At 40.0% G+C, this 26257-nt stretch overlaps 1 protein-coding gene across 1 annotated transcript in view; it reads right to left on the reverse strand.

Moving 5' to 3' along the window:
- Positions 1-26257, reverse strand: part of gfod1 (glucose-fructose oxidoreductase domain containing 1) — a 39315-nt gene continuing 13058 nt past the window's right edge. The window contains exons 2-3 of the mRNA XM_083902064.1: positions 2745-2938; positions 1-2162 (exon numbers count right to left, since the gene is read on the reverse strand). Coding sequence (XP_083758190.1) covers positions 1422-2162; positions 2745-2938 — 935 coding nt within the window. The 3' untranslated portion in view covers positions 1-1421. The remainder of the gene's footprint in view (positions 2163-2744; positions 2939-26257) is intronic.

The following is a 26257-nucleotide window of genomic DNA, read 5'->3' on the forward strand; positions in this document are numbered from 1 at the left end:
GATACCAGCTTCCAGCAGCAGCACACTGCTGTATTGCAATATGAGGATCAAACTGCCATGTGTTTTAGTATTTACTTGTAGAAGTTATCCAAAGCATGACACACTCAAACAGATGCATCACTAACTGATTCACAGTCTGCTGTAACTGCATAAAGACATGACACAACACAGTGCACACATGCTATAGGCATAGTTCAGACCTGGTTAACGCATTAACATCTGTCCTCTATTGTGATCTGATAATGTAGATAGCCTTAAGTGGAACTGTTCACACCTGGCATTTAAATGTGTCCTGGATGTGCCTCCTGTGACCACATGAATTCATACATGGTGTTCCTTCCCTTTATTCAAATATGAAAGAATAATGATAGAATGAAGTTTTTAGGATGTCTGACTGTACCAAATTATCTGTGCGTTCGACTGAAGGAGATGAGTGAGTCAAAGAACTTCTCACGCTGCAATAACATGAAAGTCTTAAGTATTAGAATAAAAGTGTTAATATTGTGGCCATGGATGCAGATAAAGCAAAGTATGACTAATTAGTGTAAAAAAAAACTGTGATCACTTAGCGTGATCTGGATGTGATTTGATCACTTAGGATGGATGTTAATACCAGTTCTGAATGGGAATTTTACCCTGGACTCCTGGCATGGAAGATTAATCACAAAATCTGTTCTGCAGACTTGTACAACAGTCTGGTTATATTGCATACATAAAGCAGAGGGTAAACCTCTGCAACATCGCACCAGCCAAACAATGGATTTTTTTCTGTCCCTTGTTTCACACAAACAAAAGAAGCACACAGAGCAGAAGCGATCAAGCACACTGATTTTCTTTTTTAAACATTCACTTGGTAATCCTAGCAAGTATTTCAGATTATAGCAACAATAAAGCGGCACAGTTAAGAGAGTACTATCGTTCTTCCTTGGCTGTCCTTGTTTGGACCCACAGTGTAAGGTGTTGACTTCCAGACCCAGTCATGAACAGGAGGAGCAGAGGTGAAAACAATACCGACACATTCATTCTACTCTCCCACATCTGACTCCGCTGAAGGACTGTGTCTTGTCTTTCAAAAATCTGCAAGTATCAGTTTCCTTTACAAATGTGTCTCCTCAGAACGGCTCGAGTCTTCTGTCAAAGAGGGGAAAAAAAGGGGAAGGACTTCCTCATAAATAATGGTTTTATTATTACCCACACTGCTTCTTCCAGGGTGACAAGAAACCAGAACTCATAAAGTAAACTGTAACAATATAGACTTGACAGTCTCAAAATAAACCAGTGATTAATTCAAGAATTGAACTCTGTCGCGGTATGAACAAAAAAAGGAAGAAAGATCCAACCATACTGAGGCTTTTTCAGCAGCACCTGCAGTTTTACATGGAACTCATCCACTGTATTGAGATTAGCACATCAGCCAAATGCTAACAGTAAAGGGACATCCTACTCCGCCGCATGGCCTCACTGATTAAATATGCCGGGCTGACCTCTGGTTCCTCTGTCATCACCACAATGTTCTGCCATTCTCCACACTGGTTGGATTTCTTGATGGTGTCCACCACACAGAGAGCATAGAGGCAGTCCTCAAAGGTGGCAGCCATTGTCAGAGGCCTCCCATCCCAAGTCCGCCGGTCATCTTGGTCCTGAAAGGCCTGCCGCACGGCTTGGATCATGCGGATCGTCCCAGTGAGATAAGGGGCCGGAATGTCACTGAAGGCCTTCTCTGGTAAAGACGCCTTCTCAAGAGGTGTGGTGTCTTTGAGCAGCAATTCAGGGCCACCACCGCTTCCTCCACCCCCACTGTTCTTCTGTCCGTACAGGTCCGTCCCTGTGACCATTAACCGCCCAACAGTCCCCACAACGATTACCTCCTGACGAAACTCTCCAGGAACATTGAAGTTGAGCGTCACTGTGCAGCAAGCCCCTCCCTCCAGTACCATCTGGAATGTGCAAAAGTCATCACTGGTGATCTGACGGATGCCCCGGATGTGGTCCGTCTGCTTGACAAAGGTCTTCAAGAACCCATGGACCTTTGCTGCACGCTGTCCCGTCAGAAATGTAAGCAGGTCAATGATGTAACTTCCAACTGAGTGCAGGCCCCCGCCTCCCATCAGATCATCACAGCTCCAGTTGTATTTCTTCCCCAGGAGACTTCCACTGTGGACCTTCAGGGAGGAGAATAGAAATTGTTGGATTATTTTAGGACCTAATAGGGGTGGAACGGTACGTGTACCAAAAAAACTTTCAGTACACATAAATATATATATATCTTCAAAATATGTCCAGTGGTAGCCACGCTATAGCATAGTGGAACTGGCGTAAAGGGAGGAACCACTGAGCTCCTTTAGGTCGGTTCTTTGGGCAAACTATGGTTTCCCAGTGAACTACAGCAGTAACGGAGAAAGGCAAGTTAAAATGTCACTGTTCAGCTAAATCTGGTCATACCACTAATACGTGAACATGATAACTCATTTGAAGCGGCGTCATCTAAATTGAATTATCCGCAGGTACAAGGAACCGTGCAAATCTGTGCAAATGCAAATAGACCTGACAATTAAGCAGTCTTTATTAAGAATTTGGATGACTCTATTCTGTTCTGTTATTATGGGCAATTAGCCACTGTTGTGCTTACAGTTGAGTCTTTATAGTCATTTAAACTTCTCAATATCGAGGTACATCCCAAACCGTGACTTAAACCTGCTCCCACAGTCTCACATTAAAGTAACGTTTGATCATTTTTGTCTCACCTGGGCCTCGCAGACCAGAAGCTCCCCGATGTACCCTTCCTCTAACAGCTCCTTCATTCGAACAAAGGCCGGTAAAAAACGTAGCACATTTCCCATAATGCTCAGCAACTTGGGGTAGTACTGGGCTGCTGACATCATCCGGAAGGCATCCAGAGGTGTGGCGGTTCTGTCACATATGACATTCTTTCCAATACCTTAGGAGAGAAGGAATGGACAGTTGAGAATGAGCCACATGAACTTCACCAAACAGCTGGAGAATGTCATTGTGTTGACAGAAATGTCCTTCTCTCATGTCAAAGGTAACATAAAGAAAGCAAATAGGGAACAGGAGAGGAGAAAGAGAGAAAGACGTAGTGTGGTCAGCCTGAGCAACACATGGAGACATAATATCCTCTGGAGCTCCCCTGAAACATCCCCTCAACAAACAATGCAGTTTTGCAAATTGTGGCAACTCCCACAATAGCTGAGTCACAAATTCCTAAACTATCTGATCTATAATCCAGATTGTTTTGTCTCATGCCCTAACCCTAACCCCAACTGGAACCCTAACCCTAACCCTATTTGTTGCCAATCCTGAGTCTGTGAATGTAAATTAGAGGAGCATTCATTTTGGCAGATATAAGATCTGAGATAAGTAGTGAGATAAGTGTATGGTGTAACACTGAATGCAAAGCTTGGAGAGCACTGGTATGACTGCAAGCTGATAAGAAGAGGAGGATGGTTGTTGTTGGGGATCAGCTCATTCAAGATGGAGTCACATGCGTCTTCAATGAAGACCACATGGCCGTTTGTTCAAAGACAAAGAGGGCCATAAGTCTCTAAAGATCCTTTATCTTTCACATAACAGCCTGAAAACCCACCTCAGTGGTCATTGACACGTGACCCCGTGTGTCACAACAATTAAAAAACTAGGTTTCCTTGCCGCCTGATCACTCTCTTCTCCATCTCACTGGAGGACACAGACACCAGCTCTTCAACTGAAGATCCTTCAGTACAGAGCTGAACAAGCTCCCAGCAGCAAGAGAACCCTCTCTGCTAATCTCCTCCCATCAGAGGCAGTGACCGACCTAACCTAACCTAATCTATCTCTTTCTCTCTCACACACATACTCTGTATATACATTTTAATAAAGGTTTTTTAATAAAGGTTTCTAAAATACACAGTCTGGTCATTATTATTCACAATCATAAAATGTATGAATGGATATGAAAGACTTGTGATCCAGATGCAATTTTATATCAAGCCCATTTAGCATTGACATGTTTTTGTGGCCAAATCTGCTAGATTTAGCTCATAATGTCCTCTATGGTCACACATCATCATCTAAGAGAAGGTCAGAAAATGTATGTAGACAGATTATAGGGGCATCACACTACACACATGTACATTTCTCAGGAGCCCCTGAGTGTGAAAAACAGTATGTGGCTTCTCTTCTAGTCCTGGTTGAGTGTTTTTTGGGTAGAAGCGACCATTTTGGAAGTGGCATTAGCTTCAATTGACCAGACTAGGAAATGAATCCCTCTGACCTAATTCTGAGAAGGACTGTGGTCAGTAATCCCCACTCACAATCTAACCTCCTTCCAGACACTCAAAGCCAAGCCATCACAGTGAACTCCCTATACAGATACTGAGAGATGCATAGCCATGAGTCAACCCTTGTGGGTAAATGCTAAATGCTCTTGACCAACTAAGATTTATTTAGCTGATAACTGATTTGGGGTGACACACTGACCCAACTTGAACCCCCTCCCACTTCTCTGAAATAACCGGTGTGGAAATACTTTGCGTTCCCCGCAAGTTTATGTTGCTGACAAGAAAACCAAGGTGTGTAAGAACATGTTATGAGCCTGTAGCAAAGCACAGGACATCTACACATGCATCATAAGGATGTAGATGTAACTATGAAAACAAATCCGTTAACACAGGCCACTCTTTGTAGCATCAGACATGCGATCTTATTCAGTGGTGGAAAACCCTGGATTTAAGCATTTAAACATAGTGTGCTGGACCCACTCTACAAAATGCTGTAATGGTAAATTAAATTTCTTGGTCTCAGAGCTAGAACTGCCCATCACCCCATACCTGCCAAACACAGAATACCAGGTCCTTCCTTCCATTTCCACAACAATGCCAAGCAGGTGCATCATACTGCAAAGGTGTTGCCTTCCATGTATGATAATTCAAGGATGATTATTGCTTTTCTTTTTATAGTTAGTCTACAGATGACTGGATTCATGTGGTTTTGAATGGTTTTTCTTTTCTCTATTGGCCTTTTTCATCTATCCCATCACTGCCTGACTATAGGACAATGTCTGAATGCAACATACATAATCCATCATATAAAAGTTAAGGCAAGTACAGGTGCAAGGAACTCTTCCTATCTTTATTTACTTTCTAAATCATAATGGTGTGTTTCATCACAATTACGTTACTTATTCTACAGCTGAAACGCTCATATTTCATACCTCATAGTTAAATCTACCATCTTTTTTACCATCCAATACAATACTTTCCTCATCATTTAAGCTACTTAGAAGCCAATAATTGTGACACGATCAGTAAGTTCTAATTTTAAATGTGCAAGAAACACTTTAAGGAAGGAAGTGACCTTGTCAAAAATTGTTCACAGCATAGCACAATACCTTTTGAAAGGAATGAGAAAATACACAAATGCAAAGTCTAGAAAATATTAATTAGTATAACGCCAACAATAATAGTAATAATAACAAAGTCAGTGTGTTAACACGAGCGATCTTCACAAGTATAGGCAAATTAAAGTAGCAGCATCACGTTGCATTTGCTGTTCTTATGATGTCATCATGTTGTTTAAAAGAAAGTATTTTAGAGTATTTTAAAAATACAAAAATATACAAAACTGAGGTATTTTGATACAAAACATGAAGGCATTTTCATAATCTCAACAGATTACATGTCACAAATGACAAAATATTATTTTGTCAGTTGTGATCTGTATTTTAAATACATGCAGGTGATATCTGTGAACTGCAAAAACCGACAAGTTGCTGGTCAAATCCAAACCATGAGGATTCCACAGGTTTTACAACTGGAAGAATACGTCTATTTTTATATACAGTCTATGTCTGAGAACCATTAATCCTTTTTTTTAATAATCCTCTTTTTTTTTTTTTACAAAATTTGAAGAAATTCCCTTAAAGTGAGATATGGTGTTCACAAGAATGGAAAGAAGGTCACCAGGCATTGTGAGGCAAACAAGCAAGAACATATCAATATGTTTACACTTGGGAAATGCTGTGCAACAGAGAGACTGTGTGTGGGTGAGTGTGCTTGTATTTTTTAGACTTTTTCTGGCATAAATACAGACGTTGTCAGGACAAGTAGTCCTCAATTCTGAAGAACTGGTTACATTAGGGGTAAGATTTGAATTGTGATTCGGTTAAGGTTAAGCATTACCAAGTTATAATAATATCCCAAATGAGTGAAATTGCAATGTCCTGTGCAAAACTGTGTGTTTGTGTGTGTATGGAGATACAGGGAAAGTCCCAGATCGCTGACAACACTGATAAACAAGACAAAAGCATAACTTGACATACAACAACTATAGTAGTACAGCACATGTTATTCAGACCAGTGTTTACACTTACAGTGTATAGCTTTATCTGTGCTGTACACAATAGGGCCTTGGCTTCGTGACACAGCTACAGTGATGGCTGAGTCTCATCTCACAGGTAAAGTTGCAGGCCCACTGGGAGAGCAGCAACGGAGCAGAAAAGATTTCCAGCAGTGCAGCTCAATCCCTCAACATGAATAATTCATGTCCAGGACATATCTAATCTCTAACCAGGGGACTTTAGAGAGAGAGAGAGAAGACAGTCATGAATCATTTACTATCAAGTACCACAGCTGATTTCATAGGTTAAAAGAGGGAAATTCTGCACCAAGTGGGTCAACACATGCTATTAAATTCTTACTTTAATTTAAGCACTCAAGAGAATGCAAACCACCAGAGATGGAGAGTGCAAAGGTGGTAAAAAAAATCTTGTTTTGTCCTTGATTTTCAAACTTTTCAAGCATTTCCCTGACTGCAGAGGAGTAAAGCCCAATGTATACATCTGCGTAAAGTGCTCTACGCCGGAGAGCCTGTCGGAGAGCCTCTGCGTCGTCTCCGGCTGCACAAAATAAGTGTCTGTCACTCCGTCAAGGGACAACGGAGACGGAAAAGGCTGAGATTGGTCCTCAGGACAGGCTGAGATAACGCTGCTCTGTGCCGGCTCACAGTGTGCACCGCGCGTCCACAGAGGCGGAGCTGATCACCGCCGAAAACGTCGCTGCCAAACTACAAATACGTCATATCTTAATACACAAACCACATGTTTAGACTCTAAATGGCCAATTTCTTGCCTCAAATGATCTTAAAACTGCGTTCCGGGACACAGAAAATATTTATTTCATGTGAGACAGTCTTTCTCTCTCGGACACCATTGCTCACTGTAGCAAGAAGCACAAACAACCAACAATCGCAACCGACCCCTGCTGATCAGGCGGAAAATTGCAATGAACTATGAAGGCTCGAGGGGTCACCGCGGTTACGCAGTCGGATAATGCATTTCCACAACAAAGCCAAGCAGGTCACATCGTACTGCAAAGGTGTTGTCTGCCATGTATGATAATTCAAGGATGACTATTGCTTTTCTTTTTATAGTTATTCTACAGTTGACTGGATTCATGTGGTTTTGAATAGTTTTCCTTTTCTCTATTGGCCTTTTTCATCTATTGCCTTTTTTATCATTACGCAGTCGGAGAAGTATACTGTGGCCTTTAGACATCATGTTGAGGCAACAGACATTGTTTGTATCCTAATGGTTCCTGGTTGGTCATTGTAATAAAGAAGCAGCAACAGTAAAGCCACAGGTAGTTTTTTTCACTGTTTTGGGGGCATTTGTTGTGTTGTTTTCTTCTTTGTTTCGACCCCAAAGCCCTCACCTAAATAGCCAAGAAAATAAGAAGCAAGGCTTAAAAGGGATCAGTGTAAATGTGGATGATGGTATTTTTCTATCACAATTACCCTGTGCAAAGTAGTTCGAACATCATAATGTCAAGTTGAAGCCAAACAATTGTCTATTTTGGCTTTAAAGAACGAGTTGTGTGTCACATTTTTCTCGAGTAAAGAGGGGGTTCCCTCAGCAGCCAGTTCGCCTTCAGGTGTCATCCAAATGCAGAGGACAGACATCCTGTCAGAGCGGCTCAGCTCCACTCACAGACTGAAATCACATCCTGTCCTTCACAGACCAAACACTGACACATTTTTTCCATCATTTTACATGATAATGTTACTGACTTCCTTAGACATTAAACCATGAATGTCTATGTCTTGTGTTGCACTGATACTGTTACAGTTTCCAAGTTATGGAAAATTCTCATACACTATTTACACTCTCAGCCACTCACATATACTACACGTATATTTACAGAAACAGAAAAGAAAAATACTAAAATGAATGTATTCAACTTTGGTGGTTAAAGATCAAAAGTCAAGGTGACATCACAGAAAACATTTTTGGCCATGCATAAAGAATGCATCGGCGAATTAATACTCCTTGCACTTCCCTTAAGACTCTTACTTGTGATCATATATGTCATACATATATATATGAAAACAAGAGACATGCAGTGACACACACAGACCAGAAGAGAAAGCTGCTGTTCCATTTCAAGTGTGAACAAGCTTTCTCTCCTTGGCTCACTTCCACATGATCTGCGTCTCTCTGCATGTTTCCTGTACGTTCTACTGAGCACTGATATTCACTGCAATTCACGCACACATGCCTTTATGTGCATTTTTTTCTTGAAGGAAACACTGTCAGCGCTGGAGATTTGTGCGTAACAAATAATAATGCTTTCATTTACAGACAAAAGTGATCTGATCTCATCTAAAAACGTATATTATGTGCATCTGCAGTTAGTTTCAGAAACAACCAAAGTTAATATTTAATATCTAATGAAAAAAAAAAAGAAGGAAAACATGGATTTCTTTTATCAAGATGATGACACGGTGGAACTGAAACTGAAAGTACTGTCTTTACTGAGCTTTTCTTTTACAGTCGATCGTCAAGTCAAGGCTGATAAGAACCACTCAGATAGTAAAGGCGAGTAACGGAAGGCGAAATCGTTCCAAAGGTCTTTTGTTTTTGACTGTCCAGACTAGACACACAGCCCCAGAGTGTGGGCAAGTGAAGACAGAGACGGCGTTTTTAAACTTCTCCATTCTGGGTGCTTTAAAATCCCAGGGTAATGTGTATGGCAGGTGTATTGCAGAATTTATGCACTTTTAAATAAAACTGGAGCAGTATGAGTGTAGCCTAGATTGTAGCCACTATTGTATAATTACTTATTGTACATTTTTAAACTTGGATGGAAACATGCCATGGTGTGTGATGTATTTCATTTGACGTGTAAAAGTACACATTCATGACAAGTACCTGTACCAGTACATGAAGACTTCTCTTATGCTCTTTTTCTCTTTGGGAAACAAATTGCATATATTCACAGCTCTATATAAGTCCGCATGTTTCCATGTAGAAATCAATCTTAAACGTAGCCCAGTGGCACTGGCAACAGCTGGAAGCCACCACATTTGAAATGCGTGTGGATTAAGCAGGATGCTAAACACTTTCAGTGGGGCAGTCAAGACAAAAGGTTCACCATGTGAGGATCCTGAAATAGAAAAGCCGAGGAAACCAGTCAGGGGTGGCAGCCATCTGTCACACTGTGCCGTGTCTCTGCTCCTGCAGCCGAAGATCAGCTTTTTACTTTTCCACATACTGATGAACATCATTTATAGAACCTATAGCAGTATCAAGCTTTATATTGTCTTAAAATACACTTACAGAGAGCAAAGTTTTAATAAACTGATATTCTTGCTTTCAAATGTGAGGACAATTACGGAATCTAGAATATAATTATTTCTTCTACTGATCAACAGATAGATTGAAAGTTTTTGTGAGTATAATATTGTAGGAACACACAGGACATATCTTCACATTGAGCCCAAACAATGGACTGGTTAGAATTAGGGATTTCCATAGATTTAAATGTTTAAGTGTTAGAAAAGTATTTTTAAAGTATTTTTAATGTCAAACGTTATATCTTTAACACAATAATATAATATCTCTGGACATCCCCAAATTGAATCTGAGAAATGACCAGAAACACAGAAAATAATCAGTTACAGGTAAATTACTTTTTTTTTTTTGTATTATTTGTTTTATTATAATCTTAATGTAACACGGCAACATTTTTACCCTTTACAAAAATCCATCACAATTATTTTACTGTTATATTAACTCTATAATTCCCACAATGTAAGCATTTCTCCTCCTTCAGCTGGTTCTTCAGCCGCTAATCCGGGACGGACCATGGGTCCAACTAGGGCTGGGCGATATATCGAAAATTTATCATTATCGAAATTTCCTACAATAATCGACGTCATTTTGCCGTTATCAATACATTCGATAATTTAAAAAAAAAAAAAAAAAAAAAAGTTGTTTTTAGCTGCGTGTTTAGGTAGGCAGGCTACCTGTATGTTCATGTCCCTTTAAGACACTCGGACACTTATATCAGGCAAATTAGGCGATGCGTCATTTAGCAACTTCCAACTTATCGTTCATTTACCATTATCGAGGTGAGCTGCTCAATAAATCGTGATATTGATTTGAGGCCATATCGTCCTGCCCTAGGTCCAACGTTTTGCGGCACACAGCATGTAAACAAGGATGCCTTCGGCAGAAATAGAGAGTCTGATCGAACAACAGACAAAATAAGAGTTAACTTTGGGAAGGTTTTCAGTCGATGACGTCAAGACAGTCACAGATTTTGGCTTCTTCCTCCTGGTATCAGAGCTGGCCATCAGAATTGAGCCTGGTCGATATGGCGCTCTGGTTTGGTTTATGCAAGAAAGCCTAACTTGGGTTTTGGTAAAGACTTTCTGAGTGCAGCACATGATTGATATGATATATTATCAGAATATTCTGAATATTTGTTTTAACTAATTTCATGACTATGTTACTGTACGTTAGAAGCTGTTTTAGCAAGGGGAATGTTACCACCATCAAATAAACAGGCAATAAAGGTTTGACTGCACTAAACAAACTGTTTGCTTACCTGAAAAAGTTTGTTTGAACGTCTGTGAATAGTACCCTAATAAAAATGACATTTCTGTTCAGGACACCAAAGGTACTTCAACAAGAGATCTGATGGTTGTCGTGTCACAGAGTTGGAGAAGAAAATGTCCAGCTACATCCACAACTACAGAGGTCCAGTGTTGCTGTGATGCTGCAGACCTGATGACCCAAGACACTTGTAGCCACGATCCACTGCCACATTGACACAGTTGTCATAAGGAGAGGGTGGTCTCTAAAAATCCAATTTTCTCCCGCCAGGTCTCCTCTGTCCCCCATTTTTCCTTTCACCTCAGCCAGTTGAGGCTGATGGCTGCACATTTCTTCCAGAGAATTAGACACCACAATCGGATCATTTGATTTTGCATCAATGTGAACTATCTCGGAAATCTTTTCGGAATCAAGACAACCTCGCTACTGTAAGTCTGTCACGGAAGTCAAACTTAAAGGTGCCATATGTAAGAATGTGGCCAAAAACGGTTACTACATTCAAATTCAAAATACCGAGGTATTTTAGGTTTCGTTTTCTGACGTAACTGGCAACCCGTGGTCACTCAGCAGCTGAGACTCTACTGACTGCAAAGATTGCTAGACGGCGGTAGGTGGCGCCACATGCCAAAACATGATTTCAAAACATAAACATGATTTGCAGTCTACAAAATATTTCTTTCAATGCAAATATTTTGGCTGTTGTTGTTGGTGAGTTCAGTTTGTTATATGAACATTATTCCTGAGTCTCTGTGACATATTAGGAGGATTTTATGGCCAGTTGCTTTAGATTTATTACATAATGCACCTTTAACGATTGGGAGAATGTTCTATTTCGACAACATGTTGCTTTTATTTGACATCATCGACAGTTTTAAGTGCGGTAACGTAAGGTGTGATAAAGGCTGACCTTATCTGCTGATGCTGATGAATTAATTATATCTTTGTGAGACGAGAAAAGGAACTGCCTATAGAGTCATTAATGCTAGCAGAAGTCGGGTCAGGCCATTAGGAAAACATTGTAAGATAGGAACGAGAGCATTCCATCATCTGTGTATATCTTTAAAGCTAGGATTGGTTACATGTGTGGAACAATGACATTGCAGCCGTTTCGATTTGCAAAAGTGCTGTTTCAAATTATTTTGATACAGAAAAATCAACTGTTTAGCCCGACATTCCGCTCCCTCATGTTTTTTTTTCTTTTATCGAAGTAATACGTCATTGTTTCATGAAAAGCTGCATATTTTAACTGCCCTTTGGATAATTAAGGCGTAAATGCCATTAGGACGCGAACTGGCTTTCAACAAAAATTATTCCTAGCTTTCAATGTTTTTTCAATGTATGCTTAAAGTATATAATGCACAATTAAAATCTCAAATACTGACACTGATGTACAAAGAGTGTTGCTAGCTACCAGCTGGATAACATCATGCATTCTGATGAGAGTGATAAAACACTAGCAGGTTGCATTTTAGTGTGTGTGTAGTGGAGCTGGTCCATTAGTGCACAGCACAACTATTAAGCTAATGCCCCTCACTTCTAAGGATTTGAGCATTCCTAAATGTGTTAAAGTGCTGCCATTAACCCCCCTGCACCAGAGCCACTGGCTGCTGTCAGTGAGGAGTAGCCAAAGGAGTGGCTTCTGGCCACAAGGTTCCTGATGCATGCACTGACAGTACATGTTAATGGTGGACATGGGCTTAAAAGGCTCCTACACCAGCAAGGACATGCTAAACATTTTCGTCAGCTGCAGAAAAAGATGAGAGTTTAGTAAGTGATCAGTTTTATCCATGGTGCATCTTCCTGGACATGAACTCACTGAGTCTTCTATTATTAGCGACATTGTTATTGACATGCTAGTCTTTCATGGGCCAGTTCACCACAATCATTCACAAATACATTTCCTCCTTTTCCTCCCTGTAATACACAATATTCCAGATTCTTTAAATGATCAAAAAAAGAACAGTCCAGGAATGCAGATTGGATTTGTGGGAAAAAAAGGGTTTGAAAGACTAAGATATGTTGGTTGTAACAGTTCACAATACTTACTCTACTGTCATTTCAGATCCTACCCTCCAATCAGCTCATTCCCCTCACCTGCAGCTCCTAGTTCACCTGTATTTATTGCCTTATGTTTATTCCGCATTTCTAGTTTTGTGGTGTACCTGATCTGACCTGTTTGCTTTTCGACCTCTGGATTCTTGCCTGCCGTTATTTGGATTTGTTTGCTTTGTTATTTTTGACCCCTGTCTGTTTCTGATCAAGTAAACTGAATGCTCCATGCTTCCCAGCTGAGGTATTCACTAACCCTAAATTTTGTGTGTTCACGTGTAGGGGGGGAGCAAACAAAGTGCGATTTTTCCCCTTATAATCAACCCTTAAAATGTAGTGAGCTCTGATGCAGGCTTAAAACGAAGTGAAAGATGAAATTACTTTTAAATTTAGATGATGCTTTGAGAATTCAGTGAGCCGGCTGATATTTTTCAATCAAGATGGCGGCCACATCTGCCGAGGAACTGTTTCGTTGAAATATATTTTCGCAAATAAGCTAAGTTACAACATCGATATGTGTTGGAATAGTTGATATACATCCAAAGGACCGTTGATCGTTGAACACTAATGTCAGAAAATAACTGACGATTTATGAAAGCAGCTAGCTAACTCTGCTACATCTGGGTAGTTTTGTCAGTGTTTTGGATGTGTGTAACGGCGTTCACTTGAACACGAATACCCTAGACTTCAGATTTCAATCACATTCGTTTACGAGGATGGAGAAAAACAAACACAGCCAACGCAACAGGCAACACAACAGCTGGATCCGCCAGCATTTTTCCTGAATGCAAATAGTAGCACGCTCCACCAGTAGAATTGTCAACATGTGACATAGGTTAGCACGTTTGTTGCATTCACTACGCTAATTTGCATGTAGTAGTGTCCCAATACCACTTCCCTCAACGAGGGGAATTTACGGTTGAGGGCACTCAAAACCAAATGGAAATTTTAAGGGGGAGGTATTGGGACGGAGCCTTAATCCCTGGTGATAGCTTTTCTAAAATTAAAATAACCACAACACACCTGCTGATATTAAAGTCATCTCATGCAAAGGCAAATGTGCACACGTGTGTTTGATCTGTCCTCCACCTGCACCCCTCTGTGGTCCTTAGAGTCGAATTGGCTGCTGGGTTGCACTGCCGCCCCTCCCTTCTAATCACACTGACACACATGCATGCATGGAGCATCCCAGTCAACACACTTCCCCCTCACTCACAGACCCCGTAGTCTAACAAACACAGAGACAAATGAAACTTGGTGACCACAGACAGAGCTGCTGTCTGCCACCTCACAAAGACTCATATGACATGGCCAAACTAAATAAAGTACATCTCTGGGATTACAAACTCAATGTGAATGATCATGATATCAGAGTAAAGATAACACTTGTGAGATTCCGCCAGAAGTGTAAGTTTCACTGTAGATGTCACTGTGTTAGAGTAAATGCAGATGGAACCCAGCATAAATAAAGGATTTATAATAAATATTGAATTTTAAAGCCTTTAAAACGTTCAGTAGTAGCTTAAAAACTCAAAAAAGTCTTGTGGACAGTCTGATGCTGCTGAAGTGAAGCAAAGTAAAATTACAGAGGTTTTAGTAAAGCGATGCCTCAACGTCCTCTAGTGTGGCACAGTTTGGCACTGCAGCATGTAGCATGTATGTGTTTATTAAAGTTAGACATGGCTTTATAACATGTTTGTTGCTGTGTGCGATGAGGGACCCGGTACCGGGCCATCAAAGAAGAAGAGGTTAATGTGTTAATGTAATTTGCATTTTACTATGAGCACTGATTCCACTGGCATTTGTAAGGTGTAGGTCAAGTAATTTAGACAGCCTTTAGTTTGTTTACATACTAATTTATGTTTGGGATGGGCTCGTGTTGCTCTGGAACAAACATTACACAGAATCACTCCTGTGTACTGTACGTGTTCATTAATGACATCAGCATTTGATAATGAATGTGGCACAATTATCGTCTGCTTCACAGAGGAGAAAATGAATAATGAGCAATTCACCACACGATCGCTCTCTGTTCTCAGAGCAGAATACCAACTGCCAGAGATCTTCAATAATATTGAAGTTAACTTTTTCATTATCCACGGAAATGGTGATAGACCATGGCCACAACAATGTGGGAGGCTGGTTATTATAGTACCACTAGCAGTTATGAGTATGTTATATCTCGGGCGACAACTAATGGGTAACAACAATGTGTTCAGTAAATGAAATGGTGTTTCCTGAATCATAAAAATAACAATGTCCTCAAATGTGTTGTCCACGAGCCAAATACAGAATGTTCAGGTCACTGACGAGGAGGAAAAAAATAGATCCACATTTAATGAGATGAACCTCCAATTGATGAATTTATTATTATTATAATTATTTAGTGATTATTTGTATGTTTCTGGAGAAAAAAAGTAGTCTGTATTTACCTTACTCACTGAAAGTGCTTTACACTTTACAATTTTTCCATACCAAACAAATGTTATTCACAAACTGCTGGGTGAATTTTAAAGCTCAATGTGTTCCATAATGACACAGCTGTCCGCACACAGACCAGAGGAGCAGGGACTGAACAGCCAACCTTTTCATTATAAGATGACCAGCTCAGCATCCAGAACTACAGCCACTCCAAAGAGGTTGGTGAGTCCAATTAAGAAATAATCCAACTCTGGACAGAAACCTCAGGCGCGCACGGTTTACAACACACTCACCATGGCAGAAGCACCGGGCCCGAGCGGCGAGTCTAACTCGGCGACAGCGTCATCAGTGGCTCCGCTAACTTTGCTATAAAAACCAAACTCCAAAAAAGACACATTTGGAACTACTTTGGCTTTAAACAAGGCACAGACAGACAGGGAATCAGTTCCTGTTTGTTGTATTTTGTCCTCTCTGGTTTATTATGTTGGAGAAGACGTATTATTGTCAAATAGATTTTTTTATTTTTTTTTAAACATAGTGGATTTGTTATCCTAAGTTGATTATTTATATTAGTTAAAGATACATTAATGTGCAAAGGAAACTGAATGATTATTTAATTAGCTAAAGTTACACAGTAACTTCATTTATTTGTTTTTATTGCTTATATGCTTTTTTTATGTTCTCTTGTTGACCCAGTTATGAACTACAACCATTCAGTCTAATTCTTACTTCACCAGTATTATGTTTATCATTCACCAAATAATATTATAAAGAATTAATAAGTATTTATAACTTGTACAAATACATTGCAGTTCATAAAAATAATAATAATAAAAAAGGCCATAGTATCGCGATACTACCCGGAACCGTGATACTTTGTCTGGTATCGTACCGTGGTTACTAATTTTGGTATCGTGACAACTCTATACCTAACATTAAACAGTTAATGCTTATCCTTATCCTAACCACAATTCTAAGCCCGTCTCTTAACCAGTTCCTATAAGGTCATGAAATAAGGACATGTTTTGGTCTCTATGACAACTACTGGTCGTGACAAGGTTAGTCTTTATGTCAGAAAATGTCCTAAAGAGGTAACAAACAACAACACAGCTATGTGCACTAATACACATCAGTAAGCACGTTGCTTTTGTAAGGAGCACATGACTCATGGCATGTGATCATTATTCAGTAGACTCTTAAGCTTATTAACTCCATACTGTGTGCTGCTGGCATAGACAACATGAAGGAGAGGAATCAAGATAAATTCCACTGTTTGAAATGCATAAGACAAATTGAGTTTCAGAAAATGTTAGAGATCTTCAATTTGGGGAAAATAGCTAATTGTCATTTTCATGACAGATATTGCAATTAAATTAGCAATATTACATTTAAAGTTAAACTTCAATTCAATATTCACTGTGCAATAAACTAAAAACATGATCATTACCACAAGACGTCTACCTTAAAGGTGAAGTAAGTAGATTATAGTGCCATCTAGAGGAGAGGCTGAAATTTACAACAAAGAACTGCTCCTCTGCTCACCCCCTCCCTTCCCTGAGCGCTACGGTATCCTCAGCGGGTCAAATGTCGTCCTCGTTGTCTTTCTCCTTGTCAGCATATGAGGTTTGTGAGGCGAGGGAGAGGGCGAGCTACCACGGCCGTAGCAGACGAAGCGGAGAGAGAGGAGGCGGGACTTCTGCTACAAGTAAAGCGACGCTTGATTTGTTCTCTCGCGTTTGTCTTTACAGGCTCCCGTAGAAACATGGCGTCGTGGCAATGCAGTAGCGGCCCGCGACCATGTTATTTTACATGACTTTTTGAAACACTACTAAAATGAAACAAAGAATATTATACAGCTACTAGACAATGCAGGAGCACATAATATGTATACAAAAGTGGATTTTGGGTTATATAAACCCATAAATACTACACAGTGTCCCTTTAAGTCTTTACTGTCTGTAATGCAAGGAAAAAAAACAAAAGATACAAATTGTTTCGAACATAGTTACAGCTTTTTCTTTTGCCGTAGAACACAAAACAATCAAAAATAGAGGAATTAAATGCATGGTTTTACACTGCTATTTCGAGGTAAGTGTTACTTTCACTGTGTCATTGTGGAAAAATAGACAGCAAATGCTCATTAATAAAAATGAATGCCCTGAGGCACACAGGGAGCAGAAAGACTTCAGACACAAACTAATGGATGGATTGGAGATCAGCGATTCACCACAGGGTGAAGATGCTCCTCGTGAACAGCTGTGTGCTGCGGAGGCTCTGCTATTATCGCTCAGTGCCACAACAGATGAACAGCTTACTCCAGTTCAGTGAGGAGAGGAGGAGAGAAAAGTGAGTCGTGCTTGAGTAAATCTGGACTGTTGTAATGACAATGATCTTCTCCTGACAGCCCTCCCTTGCCCTCTGTGTGTTACCAAGGTCAAGAGAAAAAAAGAAAAGGAAAGCAGAATTTAGTGACTGAATAGTGAAAGACAATGGTGTAATGAATTTGGTCATTTTGCCTGCTTTTATTCTGATGTATATGTTTTGTTTGTCTTAATGTGCACTCAGTAAACATCAGTTGAAACTTGCAATGAACCTGTAGAATTGGCTTGTCTTCTTTGTGGTCATTGATATCATAGCTAAGGGTGCTTCGTACCACTATATGGTTGATGTTTTGCTGAATACATCTCCCGATTACCATGTGACTGCGAGATATGAGAGTTATGACACGTAATAGTCTGGTGATACAGCAGTCTGATGCCCTCAGTCACTGACGTGAGTCCAACATCAACAATTGACACATTCCTGCCCTTTGAGACGGTGAGACAAGTCAACAAACTGCCCTTCACGCTCTCGACAGCAGAGTATGAATTACTGACATTCTTTCTAACTGATTAATGTATGTGCAGCTCTTCTGCAGCGCAAGATAAGTGAGTTGTTGTTGTTGTTGTTGCAATGACTGTGCAACCAAACGAACGTACCAGGGAAATAAAACAGCCAGTAAGTATGCAGTGAGCATCAGAGAGGTGTGACAGTTTGGAGAAAACACTGAGATCTCTTCACAGACATGGAGTCCTCTTTACAAACCCAGTGTGGCCTGTGTGGACATGGATGAGCACATAGAGTAAAAATTTTATTTTGGAAATACCCTGCATGTGAGGAGAGCTAATAGCATTTGGTGCGCACCAAACATGTTTGGTCCTTTGGTTTGGTTTGTTTGCGTAGGTGTGAATGTAATCTCGATACTTTGGTGCGCATCAAATCAACTGGTCCGAGACCTGCCTGAAGTAGTGGTCTCAGACCACTTTATCTGACCTACTTTGGTACGGTTCCTCTGGTGTGAATGCAACCACAAAAAAATTGGACAAAAATGGTCTAGTTTAATGCATTATGGGTAAAATGAGAAGAAATACGAATTTCCACTATAGGTGTGAAAGCGCCCTAAATGGCTGGTCATGGAAAAGTGATAAATGAATCAGCAGAAATGGAACAAAGCTAAGTTGTTTTGTTTTAAAGGGATACAAAGACTATCTCAGACTGATATTGGTAGATATTCAAACATTGTGATGTCAGTATTGGTATGGGACATAAACAAAGTAGTGCCAAGCCATCACTAGTAAATATTTTCTATTTGTATTAAATGGTATTTACACAGGAAGACTAAGTAATACAATTCTGCTGGAACTACAATTGATTATCAGTCATTCTGGGCAGTTGTTTTTTTGGGATGCAGTTTGGTGAGAACATAATTTTAACAGAACTCAGCTGAGGGTCAATGGCACAGCACTTCCACCACTGCACTGAGGTCCATGTGACCCAAATGTTGTCATCCACCCATGTCCAAAACAGTACAACTGCCACGGCTTTGGTTGATTTACTGACCCACATTAGGGGGTAGCAACTGTACGCGTAATAAAGTAGACCTAACTAATCGATCATTAAATTAGTTGGCAACTGTTTTAATTGATTAGTTGTTGCAGGACTACTGTAGAGTGCACAATTTAGTAAGCCAGACCTGTGGACCTTCATTTGAGAAACTATTGAAGATACTCAGATACTTTTATTATTATACACTACTCTGGTAGTGTCTAACAAAAAGAGTTACAGCACATATTTTCCCTTATCCTTGAGTTTGTCATTAATAACTTGGGCCTCACTATAAGTAAATTGTGGTGAATTTCCAAGATCAGGATAATAGTAAATTGGGAAAATCATGTGCATGACCTGAAAATGCTCAGTACCACAAGGGGGAGCCTAAATCTTTCTAATCATTGAAGGATCTCATGATAATAGTTTTTTTGAGTGTTATTTTTCTCTTTTTAATATACGCTGTTCACTAATGTACATTTATCCTATTTGCAATGCAAAATAAATATTTGTTTCTTAAAAGATGAAAGGTAAAGTAGGGTCATTTTACGTTTAGAGTAGATTTTTACCATTATCACAGTAGAGTTGTAAATTGCAAATATTTTGATTAGGATAATTGGGACATGTGATAGAATTTGTGAAAAAAAAATGACAATGAAAAAGGAAAACAATTAGTAGCATGAGTCTGAGTCATTATTTTACATGCAGGTCTGTTAAACATTATAAAAATGGAAAGATGCTATTTAGAAGGGTGTAGCTCTCTTTACATTACTCTAAATTTCCATCCTTGATGGGACATTACATTATATCGCTCATGTGAAGCTCAGACAAAACGATAATGGAAATGGATTAAAGAAGATTAATGATAAAGAAGCATTCTCACTATTTCCACCTACCCAACACACAACAGGAAGCAAGAATGTGGTATACCAAAATATCACTTCCTGTTGCAGCTACTCCACTATAAAGCTGCATGTGCATCTGTCGTTTGAGAGGCTGTCAGTGAACACTACATTTATATTTAAAGGAATCATATTATACCCTATTTCTCCAAGTTAACCTCGTTCCCTGGTGTCCTAATGAACAGGTCGGTGACATGCTTTGGTCAAAATACCATAAGGATGAAGCATCACAGCAGTTCAATCACCTTGCCAAAACAGCCCTGTTCGGAACGCTCTGTTTAATAGTATCTCTTAAAGCGGACCTAGACCGGAAGTTCCAATTAACGCTGTTTTTTAGTGTGTATCTGCGTCATTACCTTGTTTAAGAAGCCCTGGTGGGTTCTAAACAAACATTTCAGCCACTGCTGAGAACGCTGAGTTTTATTGTAATCTCGGGCTCAGTGAGATCTCTGAAAAAACCTGGTCCGGTTACGTAAACACCGGTTCTCCGGATCAGCAGATTGTCCTGGTCCGGGCACTAGTCCGGGCACACCCGGTTGCGTACATTGAACCACAGAAGAAGAATAACGTCCGTTGTGGAGGTGTTTCACGAGCGACAGTGTCTTCTGACTCTGGGTCTGACTCCGGGTCAAAGTCATAAAAGGGACTGCGGCGGGGAGTCGTGAAGAAGCTATTTTTAAACATTGTTAAAACAATGTTTTGATAATGAGTAGCAGTGCATCCACCGTTCCAGAGGGGGGAGCTGTGCTTCTGAGAGCAGATGTGCTGAACAGTATTGGCCAATCACAAGACTCTTCTGTCTGTCTTCTGGGGGTGAGAGTTCACTCTGAAATATCGCGACTCAGGAACAGCGATTTCAGCTCGTTTACAGCAACTAGGAGGTTTTTGAGCATAAAAAACAAGTTAATGTATGTAAGTAGACCTCCATAACTAACAGTTATGTGCAACAGGACCACTCTAGGTCCGCTTTAAGGTCCACCTTAAAAAAAAAAAAAAAAAAAAAAAAAGTTTTCAAAACTTAATGGACAGGAAATGACATCAGGCACAGAGGCTATTGGGAGCTAACAACAGTTAGCATTTCGAAAAGTGATAATTTGCAGGCTCTAGCAAGCACATTGCCGTCATGTTTCCACTGGATAGATAAATCCTCTGAGGCTGTTAAGTTTGTGTAGGACTCTGTGCTGCACTGTGCAGCCAAGAATAGAACTATTCGCAGACTTGCCCTCGCCAGTACTCTCATGTTATTTTACGGACAAAGCGGAGCTTCACGAGATAACAATTCCAGGAATTTAGCGCATTGTGACGTCCCAATGAGTGCGGCAGTCAACATCGCGTGTTTTATCTCCTGTACTTAGACTGAGGAGGACCACAAAAACATGAGTGAGTCATCTTTTTTCACACTTTGGCTACTGGTAGGACCTCCAGAGTCCCAAATATAAGGATTTTAATAATAAAAAGTTTATTTAGCATAATGTCCCCTTTAAATCTAACCTGAAACGGCACAAATACCTTAAAATCAAGCCCCAAAACATGTTGCAGTGACAGAGTCAACTCCAGTCACTGACTGTGTTCAGTATCTGCCTCTTGTCCTCAGTCCCTGATGACCACCAAACACAGCACCTATAAAGAAACGGCATCACCTTGGTAATAAACACGATAAGCGGGAGGCAATGCAGCAATCTGAAAACCATTACAGAGGGCCATGCAACGTGTGTCCGTGAAGGAAAAGACAAGCATGTGTTTTGGGCACTGGTTATGTGTTTGTGCAAGATGAAACGATTGCACCAGTGATTTCCCAACAACCCAGCTGACGACACAGGTATCTTTGTTTTAGCATGCCACAGTTAGCACACTCAGACACACAGAAAGAGACAGACAAACATCAGATGGGTGTGTATTTTTGAGGTATTTGAGGGTGGAAATTCTTTAATTACATAAGACAATATTCCAACATGTAATAACATGTGAATGTAATGGCTACACTGACGAAAAACAGCAACGACACCCACAAAGACCACTACTGGAACAATGTTTTACACTGACAAGCTTGACTGAAATTAGTATAATAGGTCATTCGTGAATACATACGTGTTCAGCAGTATCATGTCTAATGAGGAACATTAAATCCAGCCATTTCTGCTCATTTAAGGGCAGGTCATAGTGATACAACAGGTTGTTCTAGGTGTTTCAGCGGGAGAACCAGCTTGGGAGGTGTTCCCAGCAGGCCAGATGGAAAATGCAACCCTTCCAACAAGTTCTGGGTCTATTATTGTGGCATCTCCACACAGTTTGGATTGACACGTCATACATACTCTCCAGATTCTGTTTTTGACACATTTGTGCTTGTAAAATATGTGCCTCGAAATCAGCGTCTGCATCAGTGCAGCATCAGTGCAGCATTCAACACGTGTATTCACTGTGCCATTCCATTTCAGGAGCAGTGATTTCTCTCCAGGAGTCTGCCCCCATGAGCCCAGGAGGTATCCTGTAGAGATGGCCAAACCACCTCAACCAGCTCCTTTTGCCACAAAGGAGTTCCCTTTTGATCTCTCAGGCTGTATGTACAGTATATGCATGACATATTAGTGTGATTTACATGGTAAAATGCTCCTGTCAAAAGGAGTAAAAAACATGATGCCATCATGATGCTCTGCCAAAACTTCTTCATTTTTCATCATCAGACTGTTGTCCTTTCCAAATATTGTTAGCTCTGATATAAAACATGGTGCTAGAAAAAAAAGAAAATAATAATAATATTTTTTCTTCATTAATAACAAAATAAACACAAATCTTGCCCTCTCTCCAGCGATTGGATCTCATAATACAAATGTGGCTCCTAATCCAAGCCTACACCATCACACAAAGGTTCCTTATTGGTCTTAAGAGAAGAAAAAGAGAACTTCAAGAAGCCGGGGATAAGGAGGAATTCTACTTTCCTGTTTTCCTCTGGAATGCTCACTTGTCAGTGCAGCATAGCATTGGGCTGCTTAGGACGTCGCCATCCAGCCATTCATCACACACAAAAGCAATTTCACAGGAAGACAAGCATTCTCTTAGCCATTCTTACACACTGCTCTCTGCCATGTCTCCGTCTGCAATGTTCATTCACACACACGCTCATTAGCATGTCAATGGAGGGGCAGGAGAACTTGAATGTAAACTAGTGAGAAACTGGTGAAAATGATAAAAAACAAGCAGACACTGGGAAAGAAAGGCCTGGGAATAGCAGCACATATCTCTGCCTGAAGCATTCTCTGAAGACCCTAATACTTCAGGCTGAAATGTATATAGTGTGTCCATTTGTTTTTGAAATGTCATTAAAGACAAGATTAACTGTTGTGTTTTTACAACTTTTTCATCTATCTTCACATTAATACTACACTGAGAAACACAGAGAGCTGTGGAGCTGATGGACTTAATCATTGCGTGAACTCATCTGCCAATTTGAATGTGACAAACACTTATTTATATTTAAAAGTTACACACTTAGCTGTTGCTACATCTGTTCAAATTCCTTATTTTACATTCTAACATTTACTGAAAAAAACAAAACATCTGACGACATGGTAATGTTCTCATCTGTAGCTGTAGCTTAGCCCTTAATAAAAGTCGAGTTGGACGCCAAAGAGCTCATCACAGGCCGGAGTATTGTGTAACAGCATCAGTGGTGGGAACATGTATTTATGATGTTGCCTGCTTGCCCTTTGCAGGCAGGTTATAAATAGCACATTACCTTTGGGTGGCCATTCACAGCAGGTGTGTGACAAACTGTGCTGAAAAACTGTTTTGTGGACATCAATAACAATAATTAAAAAAAAAAAGTCTGATTTAGATGTCATGCTGTTTACTGTTACTGTGATAAGCTGTAGGTGGATGACATGAAAGCTTAATAAATCACCAACAAATGGTTTAAAACCTGTCAAATGGTTTTGACAGGTTGACTAAATCACCCTGCTCGCCGCTTGGTAAGGCTTGGTAACAGTTAATCATTTTCAAACTCCAATATGAAACAAGGCAATAAGCAAATCGCAAAGGCCACAAAATACTATTATTTCCTTATTTTATTTTTATATGTTTCTCTTTATTTATTTATAAATTAATTCAACACAATCTGAGCTTTTGTACCTACTTGGCATTACAACTTAAAGTAGACTACCCTATTTGTCCAAGGTAAACTAATTCCCTGGTGTCCTAATGAACATGTCTGTGACATGCTTTGGTCAAAATACCATAAGAATGAATCACCATAACAGTTCAATCACCCTGCCAAAACAGGCCTGTTCAGAACGCTCGGTTTAGTAGTATCAGCTACAGAGGCTACTGGGAGCTAACAGCAGTTAGCATTTGGAAAAGTGATCATTTGCAGGCTCTAGCAGGAACATTGCCGTCATGTATCCACTGGATAGCTAAATCCTCTGGGGCTGTTAAGTTTGTGTAGGACTCTGTGCTGCACTGTGGAGCCAAGAATAGAACTTTTCGTGGGCCGTTGCTCTCGCCAGCACTCTCGCGTTTTCAACATCGTGCGTTTCCGACAAATTGCTTCACAGCACTATACACTCACATCCCTAGCCAGGTACTTTTTAGACATTCATCACAGTAAGACTGACAATTTTAAATATAACAAACAACTACAGCTAGTGCAGCTTTTAAAGTATATGTGGAAAAACAAGCAATGGGCAATGACTAATCATCCAGACTGCCTATCTTCTTTGCTTCCCAACATGACTGGTGTATGATGAGAATTAGAGGCTATTATTAGACAAGCACAGTCTGGTCCAGTCTGCAGGGATGAGCAAGCGTCTGACTGCGCGGCTGACATCTGATCTGTCTCTATCACGGACCAGAGGCAGTTATTAGATTTATTTCTGATCTCTCCTTTAAAAAGGGCCCGAGAAACCGTTTCAACAGCTACTTTGATTTGACTTTGATGGCCCTTTGACTCAGTGTGTGTTTGTGTGTAATTAGATCAACATGAGTGATAATGTTGATGCAGGACGACACAGTCTTGTGGGTTGAGTTGTCACTGCAGTTTTCAAATCCCATAAAGGCCTGTGTTAAATCGTTACTCTGCGTAAAAACTGAATTTATGTTGTGGGAACAAAGTGTGAAGGGTGACTTTACCACCTGCACATTCAACTTCCACGCCTGTTGCTCATCAGAGACGTGTATGGATCACATGGGGCTGTGGTATATATACGCACACACATATATATATATACATATATATACATACATACATATATAGGTGTGTGTATATATATATATATATATATATATATATATATGTGTGTATATAGGGAGAGTTAGTTGAACAAATCAATGAATTCAACCAAATGAGTATCATGTCTTGTGCTACAAATTCCAGTATTTTACTTGATCAAATGTTGAATTGATGTATGTTTAATATTACTTAGTTACTTACTTATTTACCTATTACTTATGGTAAGGGTCCTGGAAAGTACCTCCTGACATCCAGCAGGATAGTTTGACCACTCAAAATACACCCTTCTCTTCACTATCTGAAATGTTTTTTTAACCTAATAAATGAATTGAGTCCTTTATTTATCAAGCTGCCGTTTCAAACAGCTCAAATCTAATGCAGTTATTGCTTCTCGTGTTCTGACACTGAATACATTTTCTTGTCTTTGACACTTGAGACTCATTTTCCCTGCCATTTGAACTCCCCAAAAGTAGAACAATACTGTAAACTTATAGGCTGAAAAATAAACGAGGGCACCAGCCTTCTTTTTCATATGTACTCCTTTATGTCAGGAAGAAACTGCATCTCTGTTTACAGTTTCTTACTAAGAAACCAGCATATTATGTGCTGTATTTCACATCTGTCTCACACACAAACACATAGCTAGTGTGAATACCTCAGGCTGCAGTATATTAGAAATGCAAATGTATTTAATTGGATCTGGAAAAAATAAATAAAAGAAGCTTCAGCCTAAGAAATTGCACTTTAACACGCTGGTGGCCAAAGAAATACTTCTGGTTCACACATCTGTCTTTGAATGCAGCTGGCTGTGTTCATGTTTCCCTGTATGAGTTTGCCACAGCCTCCACAAAGCCTGCGCGACATCAGATGCCTCAGGAATGTCATGGTAGTAAGAAAGAGAAAGGAGGA

The sequence above is a fragment of the Microchirus variegatus genome (assembly GCF_963457635.1).
Source record: "Microchirus variegatus genome assembly, chromosome: 15".
Lineage (NCBI taxonomy): Eukaryota > Metazoa > Chordata > Actinopteri > Pleuronectiformes > Soleidae > Microchirus > Microchirus variegatus.